The sequence below is a fragment of the Asparagus officinalis genome, chromosome 9 (genome assembly GCF_001876935.1).
Source record: "Asparagus officinalis chromosome 9, Aspof.V1, whole genome shotgun sequence".
NCBI classification, from domain to species: domain Eukaryota; kingdom Viridiplantae; phylum Streptophyta; class Magnoliopsida; order Asparagales; family Asparagaceae; genus Asparagus; species Asparagus officinalis.
In genome coordinates, this window is record NC_033802.1 from 6802042 (window position 1) to 6827287 (window position 25246).

Here is a 25246-nt window from a genome sequence, read left to right on the forward strand (position 1 = left end):
TAGACTTCGGCATCAAACTTACGCCTTGCACCTAAATCACACAAAAGCACGGATTAATAGAGACATTACCAATAACATCAAGGAATAGAAAATGACCTGGATCCTTTAAGCTTAGGAGGCCAGCTTTATTCTGGATGATAGCACTACACTCCTCAAGTAAGGGCCACATCTCGTATTCTTCCAACTTCCTTTTCGTTAGATAGGATCTCATTTCAAGAACCTTAGCCATAAGAAGCATTTGCAGAATAGCCTTCATGAACGGGATATTGATGTGCAACTTTTCAAAATCCTCCAAAAAAATTATTCCGAAACTCGCTTTTCTAACTTAGCCTTAGCAAACCTTTGGGGAAATGGCTAGAGGAGGCTTGTAAGGAGCGGCCGAGGGCATATATTTTTCAACTTTTTCTTCTGGCTTGTGTTTGCAGTCTTCATTATCTACATCATATCACATTTTCATTTTTCTCTTCATGGATTGACCAATCCACCCCATCGTTTTCCCTTTCATCTGGGTTCCTCAGATTGTTTTCCACTTCTAAGAGTATAGCATTCACATGACTCCTGGCGATTTGTCTCGAGCTTTGGTCCAGTTAACATGGCCCTGAAGGCCTAGCAGGAAACTAAACACTTTGTCCAATTGGGTGATTTGCTGCTCTAACATCTTATTATGCCCGTAGCTAGGAACTCCATTAAGGCCAATGTTTCACCACCTCATCGTGGTTGTGTTGCTGCCTTAAACTCTTCATTCAATTTGCATTGAGTCGTCCAAACTTCTCCATCATATTTTTCAAATTGACTTTTGAGAAAGGGAAAATTGGGATATAATTGGATGCAGCGCATGGGATTTCCAGGTGGCGTTTTTATAGAAAAATTAGGATGATTCCTCCACCGGATTATTCAAGTATTGGAGAATGGGTCTCCTTCTGCATTTAAAGTTATTAACATAGATTAACTTGCTCATACCAGAAGCTATCAATGCGATGGGGTTTCCTAAGTTGACCATTTGAAGTGCAGAAATGACCCCCACAGAGCCACATATCTCACATGAAATTGAAGTAGACGCCACAGAATAATACTCAAGCCTTCATACTTTCTTAAATTAAAGCATCAACTTTAGAGGATATATGGTCTAAAGCATCTATTCATACTGCCTCCTTTTGAATGTCTGAGAGCATGACTCGTTCGCAGTGCAAGTGATTTGATCCATGTCTTCAATGAGAGTGTATAGCCTCGTCTTATTGTTTTGTTCATCCAAGCTCCTCCTGCAGCCAGCGTCAACAGTCATCCGTGTGTTGTAAGTGAGCCCGTGTAGGAAGCGTGTGAACAATTAACCCAACTTTCTCCAGTCCGTGGTTGAGGGCCACATCTCAATAATGTCCTTGAGCCCGTTCCCAAGCTCATAAAGTGACTCTCCTTCCCTTCTGTACAAAGCTTGTGATACTGGTTCCTCATCTGTGCTGTTTTTACTTGGAGGCAAAATACTTTGCCAAGCAAATAGCTTCTGCGACAATTGATCCCAAGTGGTATGGACCCAGCTGGCAGTGAGTGCAAACAAGCCTAGCCGTTGTCCCAGAGAGAACGGCAAATAATCTGAGTCGAATAGCATCATTGGTCACTCCATTAAGTTTCAACAAGTGTCGCAATACTCCAAGCAAAATCGATCAGGTGCGAAGGTTCGGGTCTTCCAGTAGGCACCTCTCCAAACTGAATTCTGCTGGAACCATAATGAGAGCAGTGATGCGTTTCATGCTCAAAAGCTTATTAGCTTCAACATTTTGGGCCTTGTAATGCCTTGACTGTGCTGCCTGAAGCAATTGTGGCGCTGCTGAAATCCTTAAGAAGCTGATTTTGATCTCCCATCATAGCTTGTTTCTGTGTCCTTTCGCTCCCTTATAGACCTTCTTATGTTTGCAAGCGCCGTCACCGATAGTCAGGCATTGTTTTCGTCGTTTACTTCTATTTTGATTCCCTTGCATAAAAGAAGTGAGAAGCCCCAAGAGAAATAAAAAAAAATCTAGTCTTTAATAACGTAAAGACTCAAATATTAACACCGTAGTCCCCGGCATACGGGCGCCAAAAACTTGATAGGCAAATAATCTCAAGCGCACAGACTCATTGTAGCTATCAGGTCGATCCCAGGACTAGGCGTTAATTACAAATCTCATCGTATTCGACTAGCCCTATAATCTAATGAGTGAATTAGAAGAGATGAAATTAAAAGAATAAAATAATAACTTAATCAGCGTGGAAATTCAATATAATGAAGAGTCAGGCATTGAGTTTTCACCAAACTTCGATGCCTCAATGACTGAATTTTTTAGTCTCCGGCTGTTGGTTAAACTAAAGAGGGCTGAATAGCCTAAATTAATCTAAAGCCTCTTCAAAAGGCTACTAAAGATCATGCCTAGACTATCTCAATTAAACTACTTTCGAGAATTAAGATTTAAGTTAAACCCATTAAGCTTTATGCAATCCAAATCAAATCCCCAAGGACATCTAGCTCCTACTTTCGGTTGTTCGAGCCTCCCTGCCTTAATTTTCTAGAGATCCTGCGTACTAATCTTCACCTTTCAGTCCTTCAATTAATTACGCTATGATTGCTAATACCGGTGATCAAGCGAATCAACAAAATTAAAACAACTAAGAAATCAAGTTCAAGAGGTTAAACTTCACAAGAAATATATACATTCATCATCACATCACAAAAAGTTGGCGTTCTTCCCAATCCTAGACAGAAATCTACTCACACATTGATTGCGAATAAGAGAATACATTCAAATAATATGCAAATCAATCATTAAGAAGAAATAAATCAAAGAGAGGAAAAGAATTAACCCGTCTTACAATTGAATCTTTCAAAATAAGAACTTGCCACATTCAAATCTTCTTACAAGAGATAAATGTTTCTTCAATACTTGAAAAACCTCTAGAATAGTTGCTAGTGATGGCTAAAGTAGAACATAAAACAAAAAATATCCAAAACCCTAAGTCAAAACATCTATTTATATGTCTCCAAAAAATCTGCGAAAATAACTAATTCACGCCGCCACCGTGTGGTCTGCCACCACGACCAGGTGTGGTAGGGGGCTGTTTTGCCTGATTTTGTGCTTGTTTCTTCAGTTTTTGATATCTTTGGCTATAACTTTTGCCGTCCGGACCTCGCGAATTGGCAGGTGATTCAACTTGAATTGCGAATCCTGTTGAAGAGCATCTACAAACTTTCATTCTTTTGAGTTTCTTCCATTCAAACTGCCATCATGGTCGCAAATTCTAGTATCTTCATACTCGTGCATCCATTTTCCTTCACAACCATGCCATTCAAAATGCTTGTTGGCTTGCTTCAAACTCTTTGCCTAAAACTTCCAACGATCATCAAATCTTTTCAATCTTGAGGCCAATACCTTACATATAAGAACACCAAACACAGAGTATCTCGATCTAAACACGAAATATGCATTAAACAGCTCGTAAATCCATGCTTAAAAAACACTAAGATAATGCATATTTTACGTGTTTATCACCCAGACGCAGCTTCTATACCGCTGCCAAACGCAGCTCTATACCGCTGCCAACGCAGCTCCTAATACCGCTGCTCAACGCAGCTCCAACCGCTGTCCAACGCAGCTCCAAGCGCTGCCCAGCAGTTCTAACCGCTGTCCCAACGCAGCTCCACCGCTGCCCAAACGCCAGCTCTATGACCGCCTGCCCAACGCCAGCTCTAGTCTTACCGCTGCTCAACGCAGCTCTAAAACGCTGACCCAACGCCAGCTCCAAGCGCTGCCCCAACGCAGCCTCTATACCGCCTGCCTCAAAGCACTCTATACCGCTGCTCAACGCAGCCTCCAACCGCCTGCCCAAACGCACTCCAAGCGGCCAGACGTAACTCTAACAGCGCCAAAACGCCAGCTGTCCAAAACAAGATGCCAACGAGTTCCATGCCCGCTGCCGTCGGAGCTTTCAGACACTGTGTTCAATGCTCTCCAAACACTGGTATGAACGCGCCAGAATCCCCCTGAACGCGGGGTTTTGCATTGGACTCGTTCAAACACCGAGCTGAACAGTTTCAAAACCATATTCCCAACGGGGGCACCTGAGAGGGATCACAACTCACTCAGGAGTGATTTAAGGGCGGTTACATCCATAAGCCCACTGAAGGAGCGAATTACAGAGGTGCGTTACACCCTTAAATCGCCCTATAAATAACCTGAAAATCAATTCAATTCAGGGGGTTCGGGCAGTCTGTTGCGAACTTCTTGCGGCTAGTAACAGATCCCTTAGAGATTTCTGGAGCTTTGGAGAAATCGGCAAAAAAAAACCAACCCAAAAAGCATCTTCTTCATCCTTTGGGCTTGATAACGACTTTCGGGGTTTTAAATCAACTCTTTTCATAGAGTTTTAAACTCGTTTCAGAGTTCTCACAACAGTCAAATCTGAGCGAGAAGACCACGCCTTCCAGTGAAGCAAAACATCGGATCGTCAACGGAGAGCAAACCGGACGCGAGAGCATTCGATGAGGCACTCCCATCCGCCAGCCTGTTGGAAGAACCCAGAATATAAACAAAGGGCGAGATCCAGATCAATTCTCCTCTTTTTGTAATCAGGAAATTCAATTGTAACTGAGATTAAAGGAATACAAATCAATTTTCCTTCGTTTCTTTTACTGCAAAATTTTCCACAAACAATGTCGAAGTTCAAATCTCATAACTTCATAAAGAAAAAAATAAGCATTTTTCAGCCATTAACCCTTTGGACCAATCTCATCATGATCGCTAAAACCAAATCAGCAAATAAATGAAATGTACACATGAATCATCCATGGTCGCTAAACAGATGATCGACAGATGAACTATAAATATCCCAATCAATTTACTGAGCCGATTTAATAATAATAGATATCACCATTAACCATTCAACATCTAATCATCAATGTGATCGCAAAATTGCTTTCTAACTAGCCCGCATATCTTTAGCACTAACCCATCAACACTATATTCTTAACCTAAACCACTGTTGTGGAGAGAAAACTTAGATCAAATAAATAATAATAAAGTAATTTAACGTCAAAAAACTATCAATAAAGTAATACATTTTGAAGATAATAATAAAAGATCTAATCATCACAAAAACAAAGTAAGACAGGAAAATAAACGCATGATTAACTTCATGGTAGAGAAATTTTCTAGGCAGAGAAACTAACCAAGAGGGAGGGAGGTGGGGTTTCACTTTTTTTTTCTCAATTGTATTCTTTCCAATGTGTGGGATAATTTGAGAGAGGAGAACTTATGGTTATATATATAGGTAGTATAATTTGTGGGATAATTATGACTAATTATCCCAATTCTAATTCTAGTAGAATTCTACTTGACTAACGCACCAAAAAAATAATACAGTTCTAGTTCTACAAAAGTTCTACTTGACTAACACTATAAAAAAATATCCCATTTTCTAGTTCTATGTGACTAACACCTTAAAAATTTATCCCACAAATTATCTCAGTTTCAGTTTTAAGTTCTAGATGACTAACCCCCCTAAGGGGCCGTTTGGATAATAGAAGTATTAGAAGTAAGAAGTAGGTTATAGAAGTAACTTTCAAAGCTATGAAGTAGGAAGTAGTGGAAATAACATTTTTTTTGTTTGTTTCATATATTTTTAGAAGTAATAGAAATAGAACTTCTTCTTCATTTACTTTTTTTGTTTGGATAAATTTGGAAATATTATTAGGAAGTAATTTTATCAATGAAAAGTTGTTAGAAGTAACTAATAAGGAAAATATTAATAAAAAAATTATTTATGTCATAATTAATATGCATTTCAACTACTTCCGAGCTAATTCTGAGTATTGAGTATTGGAAAAATATTTTGGAAGTAAGGATGACACGTAGGCGCCACATAAACATTTATGGAAGTATTGGAAGTAAGTTTTTCAGAGAAATAAACAAACTTTTTTGCTTGGAAATAGCAGAAGTAGCATCTACTTCTTTTACTTCAGCTATTTCACAATTATTTCCATGCAAACAAACAAGCCCTAAGGGAAGGTAAGGGAACATGTAAAACTTGGGAATTTGACGAAACAAACATGCCTGAGTGGATTTGACAGCCTAATAAACAGGATTTTTCAAATCTTTAACCCTGGTTCAGTGATTCGTGAAATCCACTCTCCACCAGGTCTGATCGCGATCACTCTCTCGTCTCCCGGCTCTCCCCAAATCATCAACTTTCCTCCCCGCTAACCCTAGCAGCGCATCCACCCTCCACCATGTCTGATCGCGATTACTCCTTTCGTCTCCCGACTCCCCCCCACAAATCATCGACTTTCCTCTCCGCTAACCCTTGCAGCGCCCGTCACCGCCCATCGCCGGGGCCTCGTCTTGAGCATCGACCTGTCAACGCCGGCCGCCCCTTGCCCCCCTACCCCTAGCGTTGTCCTGCCTTCGCCCCGTCGCTGCCCCTAGCGTCCCGTCGCCGGCGCCTTTCCCTGAACACCGCATGTTCGTTGCGACCCCCCCTCTCTCTCTAAAATTTTGACCTCTCAGATTTCCTAACAAACGAAAACCCTAGATTGAGGGAGCTATCGAGATCCTAGATCTCTATATTAGTCTCTAGTTCTTCTCATTATGGAAAATATTATGTTTTCATCATTTTATTTGATCCTCTTTCACTTTGACATCCATATTCATGTTGATGGAAGATGAACTTTTTTTTATATTTTTGTTTATTTTTTTTTGTTGTCCTTTTTGTGAAGTTTATTTTGTTTGCTAGATTAACTTTAATAGAGTTACAATGCCATGGAGAGTGTCTCTGATTGAAGTTTGTAAGAAATAACGTATCTTTTGATAATATTTGACATCTTCGAGTTTTATGAGAATGCGAAGATAAACTCTCTAGTCTTTCTTACACACTTGTTATATGAAATTTTTATTGCTCCTAGACTTTGGTCCTTGTTAGTGTTAGCTACACTCCACATAGATCACTTGCTCCAGGCTTATGTTGTCACGTACGATTAGATATGTGAAATACAGATTTTGATGAATCGATTTAAAAGCTCGATGGTCATTTCACCTCTTATTTCTTTTTTCTGATGATTGCGGGTGCATTTGGGAGCTTCTTCAGCTCAATCCCTTGTCTCAAGGAGCATAACTATCACAATGCGGGTAATTGGATGTTATTGTTCTGATTCGTTATTTACCATGTTTTCTAAATTTGGTTGGTAAATGAATTTCAAGTGATAACCCTGCAACTTGGGATCTTTCCATGCACAATGCCACGTTGATAGAATATATAGTTTATCATGATGAAGCTTGGACACACTGATGTCGTATGATCCAAATTAGTTGATAGGGGAGTATAATTCAAACTCGATATTGAAAGGATTAAACAAGTATTCACATAGCAGGAAACAACATGTGTATGCAGTTTTATTACATTTATATGAGGCTTGATGGTATAGTTTAAACTTGATATCGAGTACAATTATAGCAAATACCACAACCTTGACTTGAACAATGATGCTAATATTAGAAAAATATGTACAGCTTCTTTAATTAAGAATTTTTAATAGATAATTTTTTTTATATGTGGTAAGCAATGGCTTTGTGGCTACCCCTATGGAGCAATCTTGCTTATAACTTTGCTACGGTTCTCAAAATAAGGATTTTGGTTTTCATATGGGAACTCCGTAGAATGATATGCTCTCATTAGGAATTTGATAGCCCAAAAAGTCCAAATTAAGTACAAGTTTGCAAACTTTGAAGTAAATCAGATTTAAAAGTAGATAGATGCAGTGGCATCAACTCAGTTCTAGAATTGAGGGTAGTTCTTTAGATTTATAATGAAAAGGGCTATTTTCACTTATACCCCAAAGTTCAGTCTATTTTAAATTTGATACACCAAAGGGAGTTTTGCTCAAAATATTTCCCAAAGTTTGCCTCTTTTCCAACTTTAATACCCAAATGTTTGCTTGTTTAGAAAGTACCCCAAAGTTCAATATAGCTTAACTTTTATACCTCGAACTTTGGCAAAAAAAAAAAAGTTCGGATGTCAAAGTTAAATTTTGTTCAACTTTGTGCATTAAAGTTCAAAATTTTGAATTTTGGGGTGCCAAAGTTATTTTTTTTGTATGTTAGGGTATTTTTTTGGCAAATATTTTTTTTGGGATATTGAAGCAAAATTTTGCTCATCTATGTGGTATTTTCTGCAAAAAATACACTAGGATATTTAAGATTAAATTATCCTAATAAAAGTAAGTATACTTTTGATGTAAGCATACGTTTGATGTGTATACTCTGGTCTAATTATTGCTTCATTTACTTTATTGTAAGTGAATTTCAATGAAAGTTTGATGGTATACACACACACGCGCGCGCGCGCGTAATCATGAGTTCTAAGTCTCGGGCGAAAATCAAAATTAGAGAGAGAATCCTAGCCGACGTAAAAGATGATTTAGGCTTTATGCTTGAAATTTTGGGTGAATTTATGACATTTCGATGTTAGACATACATTTCCTGAAAACTTTTCTTGCGGTAATATTTTCGAGCTTGTGGCTAAGTTGCGAAACATTTTGTTCCTATTGTAGACTTCCAGCACAATTATTCTGTTACTTTAGTTTTAATTTTGCTACAGTTTATTTTCCAGAGTTTTATGTGATTTACTTGTTAGAATTTAGAATGTTCTTGTTCGATGCATTTGCTAGCATCATATCTCTGTATCTTTGAAGAAGCTAAAATGACATTTTCAATCACCATTCGGAAGTTTTCTTTGGCTCCAAATTTAACATTCTCGTTTTGAGGATTGAGTTATTAACGGTTATAAAAGCATGCAATAAGACAAGCTCATAGTAATGCTTTCATTTGAATGTGATAACATTCTCTCTTTCACACTTAAGAGCTAGTTTAGGGATGCTTCTAAGCTTAAATGATTATTTTGTTTGTGAGGCGCTTTGAATTTGTAATCAATAAATTGAAAATCATGTATATGCAAACAATAGATTTGAAATAAAGGGATTTGAAATCCTTTTATTTAAAAACTGTATCCAAACAAGTGATTTGTAAATTTATGGATTTCAAATTTTAGATTTAAAACCATGAGATTTCAAATCTTTATCTCAAATTCAAATCTTGTTTCCCAAACGCAGCCTAAACAACGTGCTTGTAAAATTTCAAAGCCAAGTGTTAAAACTCGAGGAGGGGCGAATAAGAAGATGATGTAATGTGGCTCATAGTTTCATCATCCAAAGCTTGCGGCAACAATGAGAGAGCTTTGGCAAGCATCCTGCACTCTCAACTCTTCCACGTCATCCCCTTCAGCTTGTGAGTTCTTTCTTTCTCTTTATAGTTCGTGTGCACCACTTGTTTGATGAAATGCCCCTGAGAAATTTCACACGTTTGATGCTACAACTTTGTGGAGGTTTGATAATGATGATGGGTAGTTTATGTTTATCCAATTTTGTGTTAAAAAATACCGCTTTAATGATAACCCAATTGCGAATTTAACCCAATTGGCGTAAATGCAGTGTCTTGCGGATGTGTTGCAATCCTTAGCTTTTGGATACTGCATTTATCTTTAATGTACAAAATTCAGGCAAAAAGAAGTAATTTTGTAATGGAAAATACTTTAGTTTTACACATTATTCCACGAAAATCTCCTTTTGTAAAATTTTGTGAGATTTAGTAATTATGAAGGTATTTTATATTTATCCAATTTTTATGTATTTAAATTCATGGTGCGTGATGTTTAGAAAAATTTGAAGCTGTATCGATAAACCACTTGCGAAATGAAGTTATTCAGCATCAATGCAATAACTTGGTAATATGTTGCAATTCCTAGCTTTCGGGTATTTGCATTCATCTCTAAGGTATAGGTTGAAAGCAAAAGGAAGCAATTTTGTGACAGGAAAGTGTCTTACTTTTGTAAATATTTGATTACATGAGGGGAATTTCACTTCAAGTCTAGATTTACAATTTTTTGTTGGTTGTAGTGTCGAATGCCCATCACTGAAGACTACTTGTACAGTTGGTGGGTTGCATCAGATGGTAGAATTACAGAAGTCTATTTTTGTAGCTTCTATGAGAGATTTGATTGAAAGTCCTCCAGAGAGTGGAGCAACTATCAAGCTCAAAGCTTCCATTGAGATGCCCAGTAGTTATCGTCTGGTAATACTCTGATGTGTTTCTGCATTAATTCTGATATTGTTACCAATTTTTTAATTTTTAATCTCATTTCATCAGGTTAAGCATTCAAAGTTCTCAACCTCGGTCGAAGCCCAAGACTATTCCAGTGACTCTCACTTTGAACCGAATCCCCATATTGAGGTTCGTCGCCACATGCATGAAAGCGCCAAATTGGGCAATTTGGATGAAGCTCTAAGAGCTCTGGCTTTCTTGAAACCAAGTATTCTTGATTACAACGGAATGCTTCATTCTTATTTCAAATCCAGTAGCATTTCATTTGAGCGTGTGGCTGGAATTTTTCAGAAATTGAAGAGGTTTGGGCCGTCTCCAAACTTTTGGACATTCAGTATACTGTTTAATGGACTGTGCTCATCAGGATTGCTTAAATCTTCTTCTTGTGTGGTGGAAGATATGTGCAACCATGGGTTTGTTCCTTCCTTCTGTTTGTTGATGAAATTGCTGAAGAAATCTCTGAGCTCAGACAGATTTGAAATTTCTATTCGAGTTTTGGAATTGATGCTGAGATTTGATTATACACCAAGTTTGGTAGTAGTGAACAGATTGATTGCTAGACTTACTAGAGGGAAGAGAGTCCATGAGGCGTACCATGTTTTTTTGGTAATGCTTGAGATGGGTTTGGTTCCTGATGCATATACTTGTAATTCACTACTCTTTGGTGTTTGTAGGTCCAATTGGTGTTGGCAGGCCTTGTCTTTGTTTTATAGATTCAGGAAGAGTGGATTTGTTCCTACTGAGTATTCTTATACTTCATTAGTTATGGGGTTTGGAAACAAAGGTTTGTGGAAAGAAGTTTACCGGATTATGAAGGAGATGAGGAGGGATGGGTGTTTTCCTACAGTTGTTACTTATACTGTGCTTATTAAGTGTCTTTGTAAGTATAAGTTAGTCGACGAGGCATTGAGAATCCTTAAGGTGATGAGTAATGAAGGTTGTGAGCCAGATTTGGTTACATACAATGTACTTTTCGGTGCGCTTATTTCCCTTAATAGAGTCTTTGATTCAAGCCAACTGCTTTGGGTGATGGAGGAGAATGGTATAATTCCTGATCAGCATACTTTCTGTGCAATGGCTGCTAGTCTGCTAAAAAATGAACATGTCAGGGAATCACAGGATCTTTTGTACCGAGCAGTGAGGGGTAATGTTATGGATATTGTCACATGGAATATTATATTACATGGTTTGTGTGTAGAAAACAGAGTGTGGGACGCAATAGCAGCATTGAGTTGTATGACAAAAAGAGGTTTTGTTCCAAATAACGTGACATGCAATATTGTACTTAAAGGGCTTTGCTTGGAGTGTATAGATAAGTCATTATATTTCCTAGATTGTTTCTATTGGGGAAAGGATGGACCTGACGTGGTCTCTTTCAATACAATTCTATCAGCAGCATGCAAGCAGGTAAACTTTTCTATAATCTGGAGGGTTCTGGATCGAATGAACTCTGTGGGAGCTGTGCCCAATGTTGTTAGCATGACCTGCTTACTTCAGTATTTCGGTAAGGCTGGAAAGTTGGAGAAATGTTCAAACTTTTTCAATTATATGATTGACAGTGGATATTGCCCTACAACTGTGACCTATAATGTGCTTCTGAACAATCTTTGCAAGAGAAGGCTGCTGTTAGATGCAAAAAGACTATTCAACAAGTTCAAGGACATTGAGACATTTCCTGATACAACCTCATACAATATTCTCATACATGCTTATGTTAGAAAGGGGGATTTTCTTATAGTTAAATACTTGCTGTTTGATATGTATAACCGAGGTCTAGTGCCTGATGCCATCACATATGGATCTTTAAGTTATGTGTTCTGCAAAGGAAGAAGTGTAGATGATGCTTTAGATTTGGAGGAGCAGATGGTCAAGGATGGAGTCAGAACGAGTGCTTCTTACTACAATCCGATACTGGCTGCTATGTTAAGAGAAGATAGATTGTGGGATGCTTTTCTGATATTGGTTAAGATGGAGATTGAAGGGATTGAAGCAGATGCTGTCTCCCGTAAACTTTTCGATCGTGCAATGTCAGCTGGTGGGAGGAAGAAAAATTCTAAGGCCATGAAGATTCTTGAAATCATAATGAAGAAAGCAGAACTTCAGTCCAGGGAGGAGGCCGGTTGAATCACTAAACTTGGCATGTTCCTTTTCATCAATCATACTCATGGTTGCCAATGAAGCCCCAGTCCATGGGTCCCTGCATCTCAGTTTATAAAATAGGTATGTTTTACTTATTAACTGGTTCTTTTTCTCCTATCTTTCTTTCTTTTTCTCCTATCTTTCTGGTTATTAAGAATTCTGTTGCAACTGAGTTTTTAATCTCCACTAAATTACTGTCTGTTTTTCTCTTCTCTGTTCAGTGAATTATTTTTAAAATTTACTGGAACAGACCATTGTTGCTTTTGGGGGATTTTCATATCTATTGAAAATCTCTCCTTGTAGCTAGGAAGAGATGAAAGGATGAGAAGTTATGGAAGTAATGAAAAGGATTAATGAAGACATTTGTGCTGTCACTCGGTTGATGCCTTTCTTTTCTAACTGGGTTACTGGAGTACATAGCCAAGTTGAGCTTATTTCTTTCGAGGGGATGATAGGAAGTTTATATAAGATTTTACTTCTCTATAGTTTCTCCTTTTAGTTCAATTATATTTCTTGCCAGTTTTCCTTTATTGTTGCTTGACCCCTGTTTCTGTGTGAGTAATTAAAAAATCAGATTGGTCGTTTCTTAATTATTGTCTAGAAGATGGGATGTAAATTCTAATAGATTTACATGTCGAAAGTGGCACTCTTTGCTTGATTTTGTATCTTAGAATTAAATCAATGACCTGGAAGCCTGAAAATAAAGTCTGTTTCTCTCATGCCTCATTTTCTGCATGAGTCCAGTCAAAGAATGGCTTTTTCAAATGTATTCTTTATAGGACAAATTTTCAAACTAGATCCCTTCAGGAATTTATTTTCAAAAAACGACCCATTTGAAATTTATTTGCCATTTTCGATCAAGTTTCAGCCACCTCGCTGAAACTGGGTCGAAAATGGGAAATAAAGTTCGAAAACTTCACGGGATTTAAAATCCCATGAAGTTTAGTGCCTGATTAACCACGCTAATGAAGCTGCAGAAGTTAAAAAACTTCATGGGATTTAAAATCCTGTGAAGTTTAGTGCCTGATTAACGATGCTAAACTTCACGGGATTTTAAATCCCGTGAAGTTTTCGAACTTTATTTGCCATTTTCGACTTGGTTTCAGCTAGGTGGCTGAAACCAGGTCGAAAATGACAAGTTTCAGCTAGGTGGCTGAAACCAGGTCGAAAATGACAAATAAATTTCAAAGGAGTTGATTTTTGAAAATAAATTCCTAAAGGGGTCTATTTTGAAAAATTGTTCTTCTTTATATTACAAAGTAGATATTCTCATTTTTCTGACTCAGTAATTCTTTCTCTAAACCAATGATTTTGTTTGTTCTGTAGGTATGCATTCATGTATATGAGAACTCTTCTAACCCGATAATTGTAACAAGCGGGGATTCTCTGCGTAAGGAAAGAAATCCTGGATTTTAAGGTTGAAAGAAGCCCTTCAACTCCAGCCTTTTGATATGTGTGTGTGTGCGTGTTTTTTTTACCCTTTGTGTTTTTTTTTTTTTTTGGGGGGGGGGGGGGGTGGGGGGCGGGGTGTTTGTGGTGCGGGTGGGGGATTCTGGACCGAGCTTTGAGAAAACGTTTATGGGCTTGACCAGGCTACTGGTCTGTTTCAGGACAGTGGGACTCTTCTTTTTCTCCCTATTGTTTGGAATATAAGGCAAGTCTCTCCCACTCCTGCCCCTAAAAAAATAGCACAAGAAATGTCAACTTACATTTAGTATTTATTTCTCAATTCATCTCATTATTTTTATTTTATTATTGTTATTATTATTATGTTTGCTTTAAAGTAGTATTTGTGCTAGTTGACATTTCTCTAAGTAGTGCTTCATGTAGCTGGCATTCAGCATAAAATCAACCATTGAAAGGTACAAGAAGGCACGTGCTGACAGTTCCCAGTCAAATTTAGTTAGAGGTCAATTCTAAGGTAAGTAGGTTGTCTCTTCTGTTGAATAAACGCTTTCAGTTAATCTTAGTAAACAACATGCTTTACCCAAATGTCTGTATTGAAAAATCAGACATCTATCCTTGATAAGCATATTTTTCTTTGTATTTCTGTGTACTACGATCCTTTGGAATTCATGACTTCTTTTAAAGAGATATGGTCGTCAAGTGGCATACGAGTTAAGCATCTTTAGTTTTTATTGAAAGCCACTCAAGATGCATGAACCTGACATAAGCCTCTTTATATGGTTCTTTCCTAGATTTTAAGATGTATTTATTATGTAATGCTGATATTTGGGTCACAGTTGCAACCATCCTTATAAAAGCAAGCAAACCATGGGGTGATTTGATATGATGACTGCAGCTAATGTCAGTTATCATACGCTCTGTTTTTTTAAATTAGACGTCCTTTTCTTTGTCACAAAAGAAAAAAAAAACAACAACTTTGATTAGTATATAGAAGAGTTTGCTGGCAACAGATTTTGTGTGTGCATACATGTGCACGTTAATAAATGTAGGTACTGAAAATACTTGATCATTATCACTTTTACAATAATGTTAAAAAATCATAAGTATAGTGCTCATTTATTTTACCATGATGTGATTTTTTTTCTGGTTTCATGAATAAATAGTGGATCATTTTAAGATGGAGAATCAATTTCAGGACATCGTAATTATAGGATAATTCAGAGTATTCCCATTTCCCAGTGTTCCTTCACTTAATTTACCCCAGAAAATCTCATCAGAAATGAAATAATATGAAAAAACAGCTCAATTCTTAATGGAAAAATGTATTAATATGTCTATATTGAAGTTTGAAGTTCCATAGGAAAAACTCAAAAAAAAAGGTGCGGGGGGGGGTGTGGGGGCGGGGCTGAAGAAAAGGAAAAATAAAGGAGTTTCAAGTGTTGACCCTCAACTAACAGAAAGCCTGGTCACGGATCTTTTGAATATTTTCTTCTAAATAAGCAACCATTATCAGAAAAGTAAAGTATGGTTATGTAAGAAAAATGCTTAAACTGTAGCAAAGATAGGTGCAGATTACATAAATAGTGGGAGATGATGAAAGCATGTGCAGGAAATTTTCCCCCTTTAGAGGAGAGGGTAGGATTTCACCATTTTTATTTATTTAAAAAGCGTAACACAAAACTGTATACTTTTTTCTGTACAAAAGTTCTCCAAATGTGGTTGGAGGTATATGACTGCAAAGTACTAGATGTAAATTTAACATTATTATATCCTAAGCTAAAGATTTTTCAGTAACTAAGTCAAGGATATATACACGCAGATGACAGGTGCATGATAGCTGAGTATAACCAGCATTGAGTGTATGCTTGTTCCCACAATGATAAGATTTAAGTTTGGGCTGTCTCTTAATTAGAGGAGTTCACAGCTAATTGATAATGTTAGAAAGATAGAAATAACGTTGTCTCTTAATATGTAAAAACTTAATGTCAGATAGCACAAAGTTTACAGAAACTGTAGGAGACTCGCCGATCATGCCATAATTATTTACATTGTCATCATAACAGGTTACCTTGAATATCTTCCACCATGCTAAAGTAAAAATTGGAAACAACAGAAAATTATACAAAGTTCAAGTACTATTATGATATAAAATTACTGGTGATGATATATAAGAACAAATGTATCCATCTACATATTATGTCGGAAAAGCAATTATATTAGCGCAATGCAGGGAAAAGACAGTTTATTAGTCTCTCTTGGTTATAATAGTTACAGAAAATTTGTCAAGTTGGAACGGTATTTTGACAGGATATCCCTTTTCCAGCTACAGTTTAAACTTCGCAAATGGATTCCTCATGAGTTGAGCTCAACAACCTAGCCTGTAAACAGATTTGACTTTTTTTAATCAAGTAATAACAATCAGATATTGCACAAGAAGGGCAGTTCGTCAGATGTTGCTAGTAATTGGTGTTTAGTGCATTCATTTTGTGCACATAACTCTGTAGATGACTACTGTAAATATCCTAGTGCAGTAGCAACTCCAACACTCGCTTGGTATTATATAAAGGTTACTCCTTTTGAAGAACCATCTTATTCTTTTAGCCATTAAAGTTCAAATCTCCAGCTGCAGAAATTTAAAGCTTATTAACTTCTGTTATAACTATAATGCTGAGCACATGTAAATTTTAAAGATGTCATAGCTAAAGGTTATTCATCATGAAGAACTATCTTATGGTTAGCCAGTAAAGTTCCAGATCTATAACTGCGAAGCTTGTTATCTTCTGTTCCACTACAACTATAATTCTGGACATACAGATACATTCATATCGGCCTACTCTCCCTAAGTTCCTATATAAACACTGCTTCCTAATTTTACTTGAAATGTATATACCATTTTTGTGTATATAACTCAAAATTTTTATGACTGCAGCAATATATCGGCAAGAAGCAGCAAGATTTTGTCATCAGATACAGATTTTACAGAAAACTAAGAGGTCAGCCTCCTATAGGTAACCATAAACTAGTAGAATGATACTGCAGATACAGTGAACTTGGTCAAATATTATTAAATTTCTTGGATTTTCTGGGTGATTCTCTATGAAATATGTGCAATAAACTTTGCTAATTAATCAACGGTTATTTTTGATATTATGTCTTGTTTACCCTTAAGTCTACATGTGGTTCTAAGCTGATATTGCTTGTCTTTTTCCTATCAGCATGAGCTCTTACTTGTGGAAATTGAACACATGCAGAAAGGTAATGCCTTTGTCAAAAAATATCATTGTAAAGTTTTCTGCAGTTTTTGTTTATCATCCTAAGGTAATTTTTCTTTTGTATGTGTGCAGGAAGTAGAATTTCAAAATGACGATATGTATCTCACTACTAAGGTAATACATTCCTATTTAAACTACCTGCAACATATTAGAAAAATCTTTGTTTACGTCGTGAAGATTGATACGTGATTTAGCGTGTTAACCTTGATTTTGGGTCCCTTAATTACATTTGATGATTATTCTTTAGTTGAGGACCTTGATCTGTACTTCGCTACACAAATAACAGAGTTAGAGGTACCAGAGGTTGTTTCCTCTGGCGTGCCCTCAAATGCTCAAGTCAGTGATTGTTTCTAGTTAATCTGAGGAGAAAAACAAAGCATAATCTAATTGACTTTTTATGTGTAAATTTTGCGTACGTTGGTTTGGTGGAAATCACCATTATTTATAGTTGGAATCTCTAACCTCTGTTATTTGTGTAGCGAAGTACATATCAAGTTGAGCTTGATTTATGGGGGTATGTAGGTAATTTCAGCCGAGTGTGTGTAGTATTGGTTCAGACTCTATTTGACACGTGCCAGCAGCTGATTAGCTGAGTCGTCTTTGCACAGTGATGGTGTTGTTAGATGACATGTCCAAGGAGCTTTGAAGACTCTGCCTCGAAAGGTCATAATGACTGGTGTCACATTAATTGCTTGATGGCGACTAGGCGGCAAAGTGCGGGCGCTGATTGGATATTCATTAAATGCAGTGTGACTTTTGATGACACTTGTCAGACCGTTCCACTGTTTGATCCCCCGTGTCTTGTGTTCGAGTGGGGAATGCCTTTCTTCTTGGAGTCAGACTGGAAGCGCCTTTCGTCTCGGATCTAGATAGCGAGGCGCGAGGCGACCCGACAGGCTTATCACTGGGTTACTTGTCGGTGTTTTAGGAGTCAACCAATTAGTTATCATGTGGCTGTTCTTATTGATCTTAGTAATTTCCAAGGTATAACATTGGCCCCTTTTCTCCCGGACCCCGGAAGTTGAGTTTGAGAGAGAATGAGGCGCCGCCCTAGTTGGAACTTGGTCCGTCCTTGCTAGAAGACAGTTGTGATTGACATTTCTGACGTTAGTGGAGATTGTGTAGCAGTTTTGACAAAGTGACTTCGTTTGACAGGACGCCGCTTCGGTTTTCAAAAACCATTAGCGGTTTTCCCATAAACCATGCTAACCATTATTTTCTTGCCACGTGTCATCCCCCTTTGCCAAAAACCCTAGAAACCCTGAAGCTTTTATTCCACCATTGGGAGAGCACCTTCAGAATTTTTGCCTTAGGTTTGATCACTTCTTCTCCTGCTTTGATGACTTCCAATGCTGAAACTGTTATGGTTCGCAACAAGGCGAATCGCCTTGTTGCGTTTATACCACTCGAAGATGCTTACTGATTATTTGGAGCAATATGCCCTAGGTTATGACATCCCCAACGCTTACACACTATCGACTTCATCGAGAGATCAGTCTATTTATCATCACGGTGGACGTATGGCGCCGTTGCACTGACACCATCTCGACTACGCCCTCCTCTTGTCGTTACATCTGTTACTTCAGAAGGTTTTCAAGCTTTAGGGTTGCAGACACAATTTACATCGAACTCCATTGCTTTTCTGGTGCCATTCCTTGTCATCTGCTATTGAGTAGATGTCAGACTGACATTGGGCATGTTGGATCATTTGGTTTGTGTCAAGGCTAGCAAGGAGAGTCACTTTTATCTGCAAGCAGTGTGTGACTACCGCCTTATGTCTAATGCCCCTGAGACGAACAAAGGATGGCGGGAGAAATTTTTCTTCGTCATGAGGGCTGATCCGGTCCTTGCTTGTCCAACATGACCGGAGATTAAGGAGGGCCTACGATCAAAGATGCTTTCGGCTGAAGAGTTGCAAGGCTTAGAGAGGATCCGAGCCTACAAGAGGTTGCAACATTGGAAGAGCCTGACCGACAACGTCATTCTTAGTGCTGCCAACATATCTTTCATTCCCGCTTTTGAACCAGACTTTGCTCGTGCAGCAGTGCTATCTATTGACGAGCAAAGGCAGAGGGCTCTCTCATCCTAGCTCTCCTCCTGTGCCATGGAAGCAACTCTGCGATGATCTGGAGGCAGAGAATCTCCAAGTCTTGCAACAACAGCCTGTTGCTAATATAGCTGCCAAACTCGATTTGAGCAAATTTACTGCTCAGGTTAAGCAGTCCAAAAGGAGGAAGAAAAAGACCGCTTCTAAGGGGTGTCGTCAGGCTCTTTGCTCTTGGAGACGAGGCAGTTGAGGCTACACTCGGGGAGATTGAAGTTGTGCCTGGGTCAACTAGCGGAGTTGTTGCCCTAGAATTTTCCTATGCTCCGCTTGAGTTTATCGAGATAGAGGGTGATTCTCCTCATCCGGTTCCTGAGGAAGCTGGAGAGGGAGACATTCCTGTTATTGAACCGATAGGAAGTGAGGCTCCACCCAAAAAGAGGTGCTGACCTGAGAGGAGGCACCGACCAAACTGGGAGAGGGGCTTAGGTCATCCAGAAATAAATAAAGAAAGGCGTGGGAGGATGTTGCAGATGTCCGGGACGGACACGACTTCTTCTAACGCTAGAAGACCACAAGAAGACACCCAGGACCTTAGCATGTCGTGAAAGAGGCACACTGGACGGGCGTGCTTCAACCGTGTCTTCGGGGCACAGTTGAATGTAGATATCATGAACGCGAGGTGCAAGATACTAGGTTGAGAAAACCGAGCAAGAGTTTCGATCTTACGACTGTACTCCCCAGGCGGAGTGTTTCACGAGTTAGTTGGGCCCCTGATCCGCGTAGACCAAGGGCGAACACTCATCGTTTACGGCATGGATTACCATGGTATCTAATCTTGTTCGCTCCCCATGCTTTCGCACCCCAGCGTTAGTAGGGACCCAGAGAGCTGCCTTCGCTTTTGGCGTTCCTCGAAGGCTTCAAAATTGGCGACGCCACATTGGCCTCCGGCAATTCTTACTTTGGTTCAGCTCATCTTTGCCCCGTACCAAATACGACCAAAGACCCTCGGGCCTGATGATGGCACGACTAAGATCTTTGTAGTAAGGCCCTTGTTGTCGAGGATTTGGTTGCTGAGGCTTAAGAACGGACTGCTTTGGGGTCTAAGGGTATCTCGACTACTGTGCACGAGGGTCGATACTAGTGGTCATTACGCTTTTCGGAGCTATTTCACCCGAAGGGCTCTCTTGGAGTTTGAGTCGTTGCAATGACTTGAAATTTATCGGGAACTCCTTTTTGAGCTTTGGGTTGAGATGGAGGCACATAAGGAAGCTCGTAAGGTGGCCAAGCTAGCGGCTGCTACTAAAGGCAGCGAGATCGACGAGCTCAAAGAGGGGTCATGCCGTGATGGAACGAGAGTTACCCCATAAAGATGAGGAGCTAAAAGCAGTTGCGGTCGCCGGTCGGTGCTCGGCATCACAAGGTTCAATTAGCGCAGGCCTTGGAGGAGGTAAAGAGCCTCAAGGAGGATCTCAACCATGCTCATCAGGATATGGGACTTCTTTCGAAAGGGTTCGTGTTGCTTGAACCGAAACGAAAGATCTACGGGCCAAATTGAATCAGAAGGTAGCTCTTCAAGGGACTGTTTGCTAGGAAGTTGCCCACGTGACTACCTAGGCCGAGCTACAGTGTAACTCTCTCCACATCCAAGTTTAAGAGCTTGAGACCGGATAGTCCATCTGGAGTCAAAAGCCTTTGAGACCGCGATAATCGAGAAATATCGCGATAGTTACGTGGGTAAGATTAAAGTGGCCCTTGCTTGTAAGGTGAGGTTAGATTATCTGAAGGGTCAGCTTCCTCCTCAGCTTTTGTTGAAAGAAGACTACTTAAAGTATCCCTCTCGAGCGGCTAACTACCTTGATGTCCTCAGGACACTCGAGGTGCAAGGTGGGTTAGGGATAGTGTAGGAGGATGAAGAAGTTGCCAATGGAGGGGGTGAGGAGGAGGCCCCTGGCAAAGACGCTAGTGAAGGCCGTGATGATGACGCCCACTTGTCTTCATCATCTAAGAAGCCTGACTCTCCTCTCCCCCATCGGTTGCACCCGACTCAGATTTGACTCCGGTTCATGATTTAGACACTGCTCCTTGAGGAGGATGTAATTCTTGTATCAAGTCTTTATAAGAAAGTCCTGTAATTTTTTTTAAAAATTAATGAAAAGTCTTTATTTTGGTGACTCGCTTTTTCGCACTTAGTTTATGAGTAATTTCTCACGTGTGCTTTTGGGATATCTTGAACGAGTCGGTGGGGATCGAGGCACGAGTCTTGTTGTGTTCTGGGTACACCAGTGAAGATCGAGTGGTTCCTTGGTATTGTGTACCTAAGGTTTGTTGGAGGCTTTTGGCTAGTGCCTAGCGGCCACATCTTCTGTTCGTGCCTTGTGTCTTATTTTGAAAATTGATTCCAAGAGTTTGTGAATGCCCGATGAGTCGGTGAAGATCGAGCTATGAGGGCTCCTTGCCGTGCCTTGGGTCTACTCTTGAAAACCGATACCGAGGACTTTGGTCTTCGTTGTCGAGTCGATAAAGATCGAGCGGCAGGAGCACGAAGGGTTTGCAAACTAATTAGCCAAAAAAGCAAGGTATTCTCTAGTGGTTTTATATTTACAATGTGTTGTACTCCTCAATTGCTTTACACTTTTCAAACCACTAAGACTTTTCTCTTGGCATTTTGTCTTGCATTTCATTGGACAACGTTCTTTTTTATTGTCGATGAGCTTTCTACAATGAGGGATTGGCTATCATAGTGCTAGCTGTTGGTTATTAGACGTGATAACTTCTGTTGGGGTGACCTCCCCACTCTGTCTGCTATGGGGTCTCTCCCGAGGAAGCTTCATAGGTCAGTTTGCAAGTTCCTACCAAGTTAGCGAAGAAGGTTCGCGTTGTCTCTTTGTACCTATTATTCGTCCACCACACTTGTTGCTGGTAGTGGGAAAATAGTTTCCTTGATCTGCTTTTCCATGATTTGGAATTGAAGATCAACCATCCCTCAAAAAGTGAAGAAGAGGCCCTATGGTGGGCACCAAGCTGTGTACGTCACGAAGTTGATATGTGATTAGGGGTGCAAACCTTGGTTTTAGGGTCCCTTACTTACCTTTGATGGTTAATCTTTAGTTGAGGGTCTTGTTTTGTACTTTGCTGCACAAATAATATAGGTTAGAGACACCGGAGGTTGTTTCCTCTAGCGTCCCATCCGACACTCAAGTCAGTGTCTGTTTCTAGTTAATATGAGGAGAAAAACAGAGCATAGTCTTGTTAAAATTTTATGTATAAATTTTGTGTACTTTGATTTGGTGGAAATCACCATTATTTATAGTGTTTACGAGGGCACGTAAGTAATTTCAGCGGAGTGTGTGTAGTATTGGTTCAGACTCAGCTTTACACGTGCCGGGAGTTGACTGGCGAAGTCGCATTTGCACAATGATGGGCCTGTTGGAGTGATGACGTGTTCGAGGAGCTTTGAAGGCTCTGGCTCGAAGGTCATAATGACTTATGAGTTGACATCGCATTGATTGCTTAATGATGACTGGTGGGGAAATGCGGACGCTGATTGTACATTCATGAAATGCAGTGTGACTTTTGATGACGCTTGTCAGGCCGTTCCACTTTTCGAGCGCCTTGTGTCGGGTCCGTATGGAGAACACCTTTCGTCTCGGAGTCGGACATCCAGCGGGATCTGAGCTGGAAGCGGCTTTCGTCTCGGATCTAGATCTCGAGGCGAGTCGGCTAGCTTATCCTGGCTTATCACCCGGGTTGCTTGCAGATGCTTTGGGAGTTGGCCACTTAGTTATCATGTGGCCGCTCTGATTGGGCTTGGTAATTTCCGGTGTGTAATAATCTTGAACTCAAAACATCTAGTTTTAGCTTGATATTTAATCTCAATATCAGTAATTCTTCATGACATTTATTACATAATTAACTAGTGAAATCTATCATTTTTCGTGATTTCATGGACCATGCCTTCTCAACTATTCTCAATCTCTGTAGTTGCGTTGTAAGTTTAAGTACACGACTGTATCAAACTAAATTGTCTGTTAAATTTGCATTCTAGCTTCCTCAATATGCAATTCTTGAGAACAAATATACAAGCATATACATGTCCACAAGTACGCATATTGTGTATACTATGCATATTAACATACTATTCTTTATTTTCTATAAGACTATAACCTTATATATATATATATATGAGAAAAATGGGTATGCTTGGTACTAAGCACAAATTTTGTGCTTGGTAATGAGGTGTCACATTCTCATCCACTCATTCAATTGGGGGACCACATTCAACCCATGTGAATGTGGTCCCCCCATTTGAATGAGTGGAGGATAATATTCCACCTCACTACCAAGCACAAATTTTGTGCTTGGTACCAAGCATACCCATATTCCTCTCTCTCTCTCTCTATATATATATATATATATATATATATATATATATATATATATTCAGAATGTTTCTAACACTTTCTCCACTTGGGTATCCAGAAAGCGAAGAAACCATCAGAGCTTTTTTTGTGGATTCCTAACAGAAGCTACAACCGCAACAAGTGCGCGATGAATTTGATCCTGAAGATTTATTTACATTCCTAAATCTCATTTCACTTTGTTTAGGCTAGCCTTTGCTTCGTTTTCCTGATAATTTCTTGATTATATTCTTTTAAGTTATTCTGTTACTTGAATTGTCTATGTGGTTGTGATCTAGATCAGCATATTTACAAACTTTAAGACTAATTGATGTCCCATAATATTTTTTAGTTTTATCAATGCTTGTTTACTTTTACTCAACTGATAGTTGCATTTGTGGTGTAGGTTGCAAATCTTTAGCAAGTGAACTGATGTGACTCAAACTCCATATTCAAGGTGTCTGCCAAGTTACATGTATGCTTTCTCTTCAGGAATATGTTTAATGTTACCTAAATACTGATATATAGAAAGAATACTCACTAAACGTATCAGTGAATTTATTCATCAATCTGTATCTAGTTTGTTCGTAGTCTACAAACTATTTTGTGGAGAATGATGGAACAATTTTCCGATTGATCATATAAAATACATTTTATCGTCAATGTTCATGGAGTCATCAGTTTTTCTTGATCAAACTTTCCGATTGAGCATATAAAATACATCTTATTGGCCTTTTCATGGAGTTGTCAGTTTATCCTGAACCCATACACATCAAAATAGTATCTTCACCAAAAAACTTCAATCGGTACTCCATCCCTATTTATAGGTAGAGTTTCAATTAATGGATCAAATCTGCATGCGTAGGAATATACTATCATGCGATATTTGATCTCCAACAAATCATATCTCAATAGATACGGAAGCCCACTACTAAGGGCGCCAGTATCGATCACCATTTATTTCCCTAATAATCTTTTCAGCTACTTAGCTCGAATAACACCACAGTACTATTACAAGAAACTTCAACTATAATTTAGTTTTATAAAAATTACAATCTCATTAAAATGTTTATGCGAGCAATTCTACGTGACTCAACAACTCTAGTTCCTATTACAGACGCTGCTTGCTTTTATCAATTTTCTTGGTAAAACAGGACTTTCCCGCTATGTAAAAAGCCATGAGACATGTTCATTAAAGGTTTGCAAACAAGCATCGTTCTGAAGATCAAGGCGGCGACAAATTCTGGACGAATGGCCTCTACGAGCCAACCCGAGCAGAATAATGCGATGCATGCATCGCAGATACTTTGGGGTGGTGTTCCAGATACACCAGAGTAGTTTCTCGAGCTATTTTCTGTGCAGAAACTCAACATCCCGACCCACTCTTTGCTATCCTTGAGCATCCGTATCTTCGTCTGAGGTCTAGTCTTTGTCACAAACATGCCCTCTTAACTCTCTTGACTCTTGCGTACATATATAACATTGTTTTTAACTAATTGTACCTTGCATTCTCCTGTGGAGGCATCAAACCCCAATCCTGCGTTCTCGTCTTCTAAATTTTCTCGACAATTAGTGTTGGGGAGTTTTGAAACTTCCTGAGTAGAAGGATTCACTAAATAGCATGCTCCCTTTGTGCCGTCATATCCGAAGGCCAATCCATTGACAACATTTGATGGTATAAAATCTATTGGATCCTGCAACTCAAAGGAGGAATCCTTAATGCCAGGAACTGGATCAAAATTGTATAATGTCGCCTTATTTGCGAAGAACTTTGCTCGTAATTATGGGACTCCTAGCTAAAGATCTCTC

At 39.1% G+C, this 25246-nt stretch overlaps 1 protein-coding gene and 1 long non-coding RNA gene across 6 annotated transcripts; both read left to right on the forward strand.

Annotated features, from left to right (window-relative positions):
• Nucleotides 6242-13812, forward strand: LOC109823898 (pentatricopeptide repeat-containing protein At1g63070, mitochondrial-like). Of its 2 annotated transcripts, none has more exons than XM_020390339.1 (5): nucleotides 6242-7148; nucleotides 9128-9302; nucleotides 9971-10145; nucleotides 10221-12395; nucleotides 13641-13812. In XM_020390339.1, the coding sequence occupies exons 2-4, from the start codon at nucleotides 9202-9204 to the stop codon at nucleotides 12297-12299; spliced, it is 2355 nt and encodes a 784-aa protein (XP_020245928.1). In that variant the 5' UTR covers nucleotides 6242-7148; nucleotides 9128-9201; the 3' UTR covers nucleotides 12300-12395; nucleotides 13641-13812. The 2 variants fall into 2 exon arrangements, with proteins under 2 accessions (XP_020245928.1, XP_020245927.1); XM_020390338.1 differs by having other exon boundaries at nucleotides 6242-6485.
• On the forward strand, nucleotides 14133-25017 carry LOC109823882. 4 transcript variants are annotated; one of them, XR_002242499.1, is made up of 6 exons: nucleotides 14133-14235; nucleotides 16651-16714; nucleotides 16937-16976; nucleotides 17066-17107; nucleotides 23844-23912; nucleotides 24592-25017. It is a non-coding gene; the product is annotated as an uncharacterized LOC109823882 (long non-coding RNA). The 4 variants fall into 4 exon arrangements; XR_002242500.1 differs by having other exon boundaries at nucleotides 24555-24594; XR_002242498.1 differs by lacking the exon at nucleotides 24592-25017 and having other exon boundaries at nucleotides 16651-16729; nucleotides 23844-24100.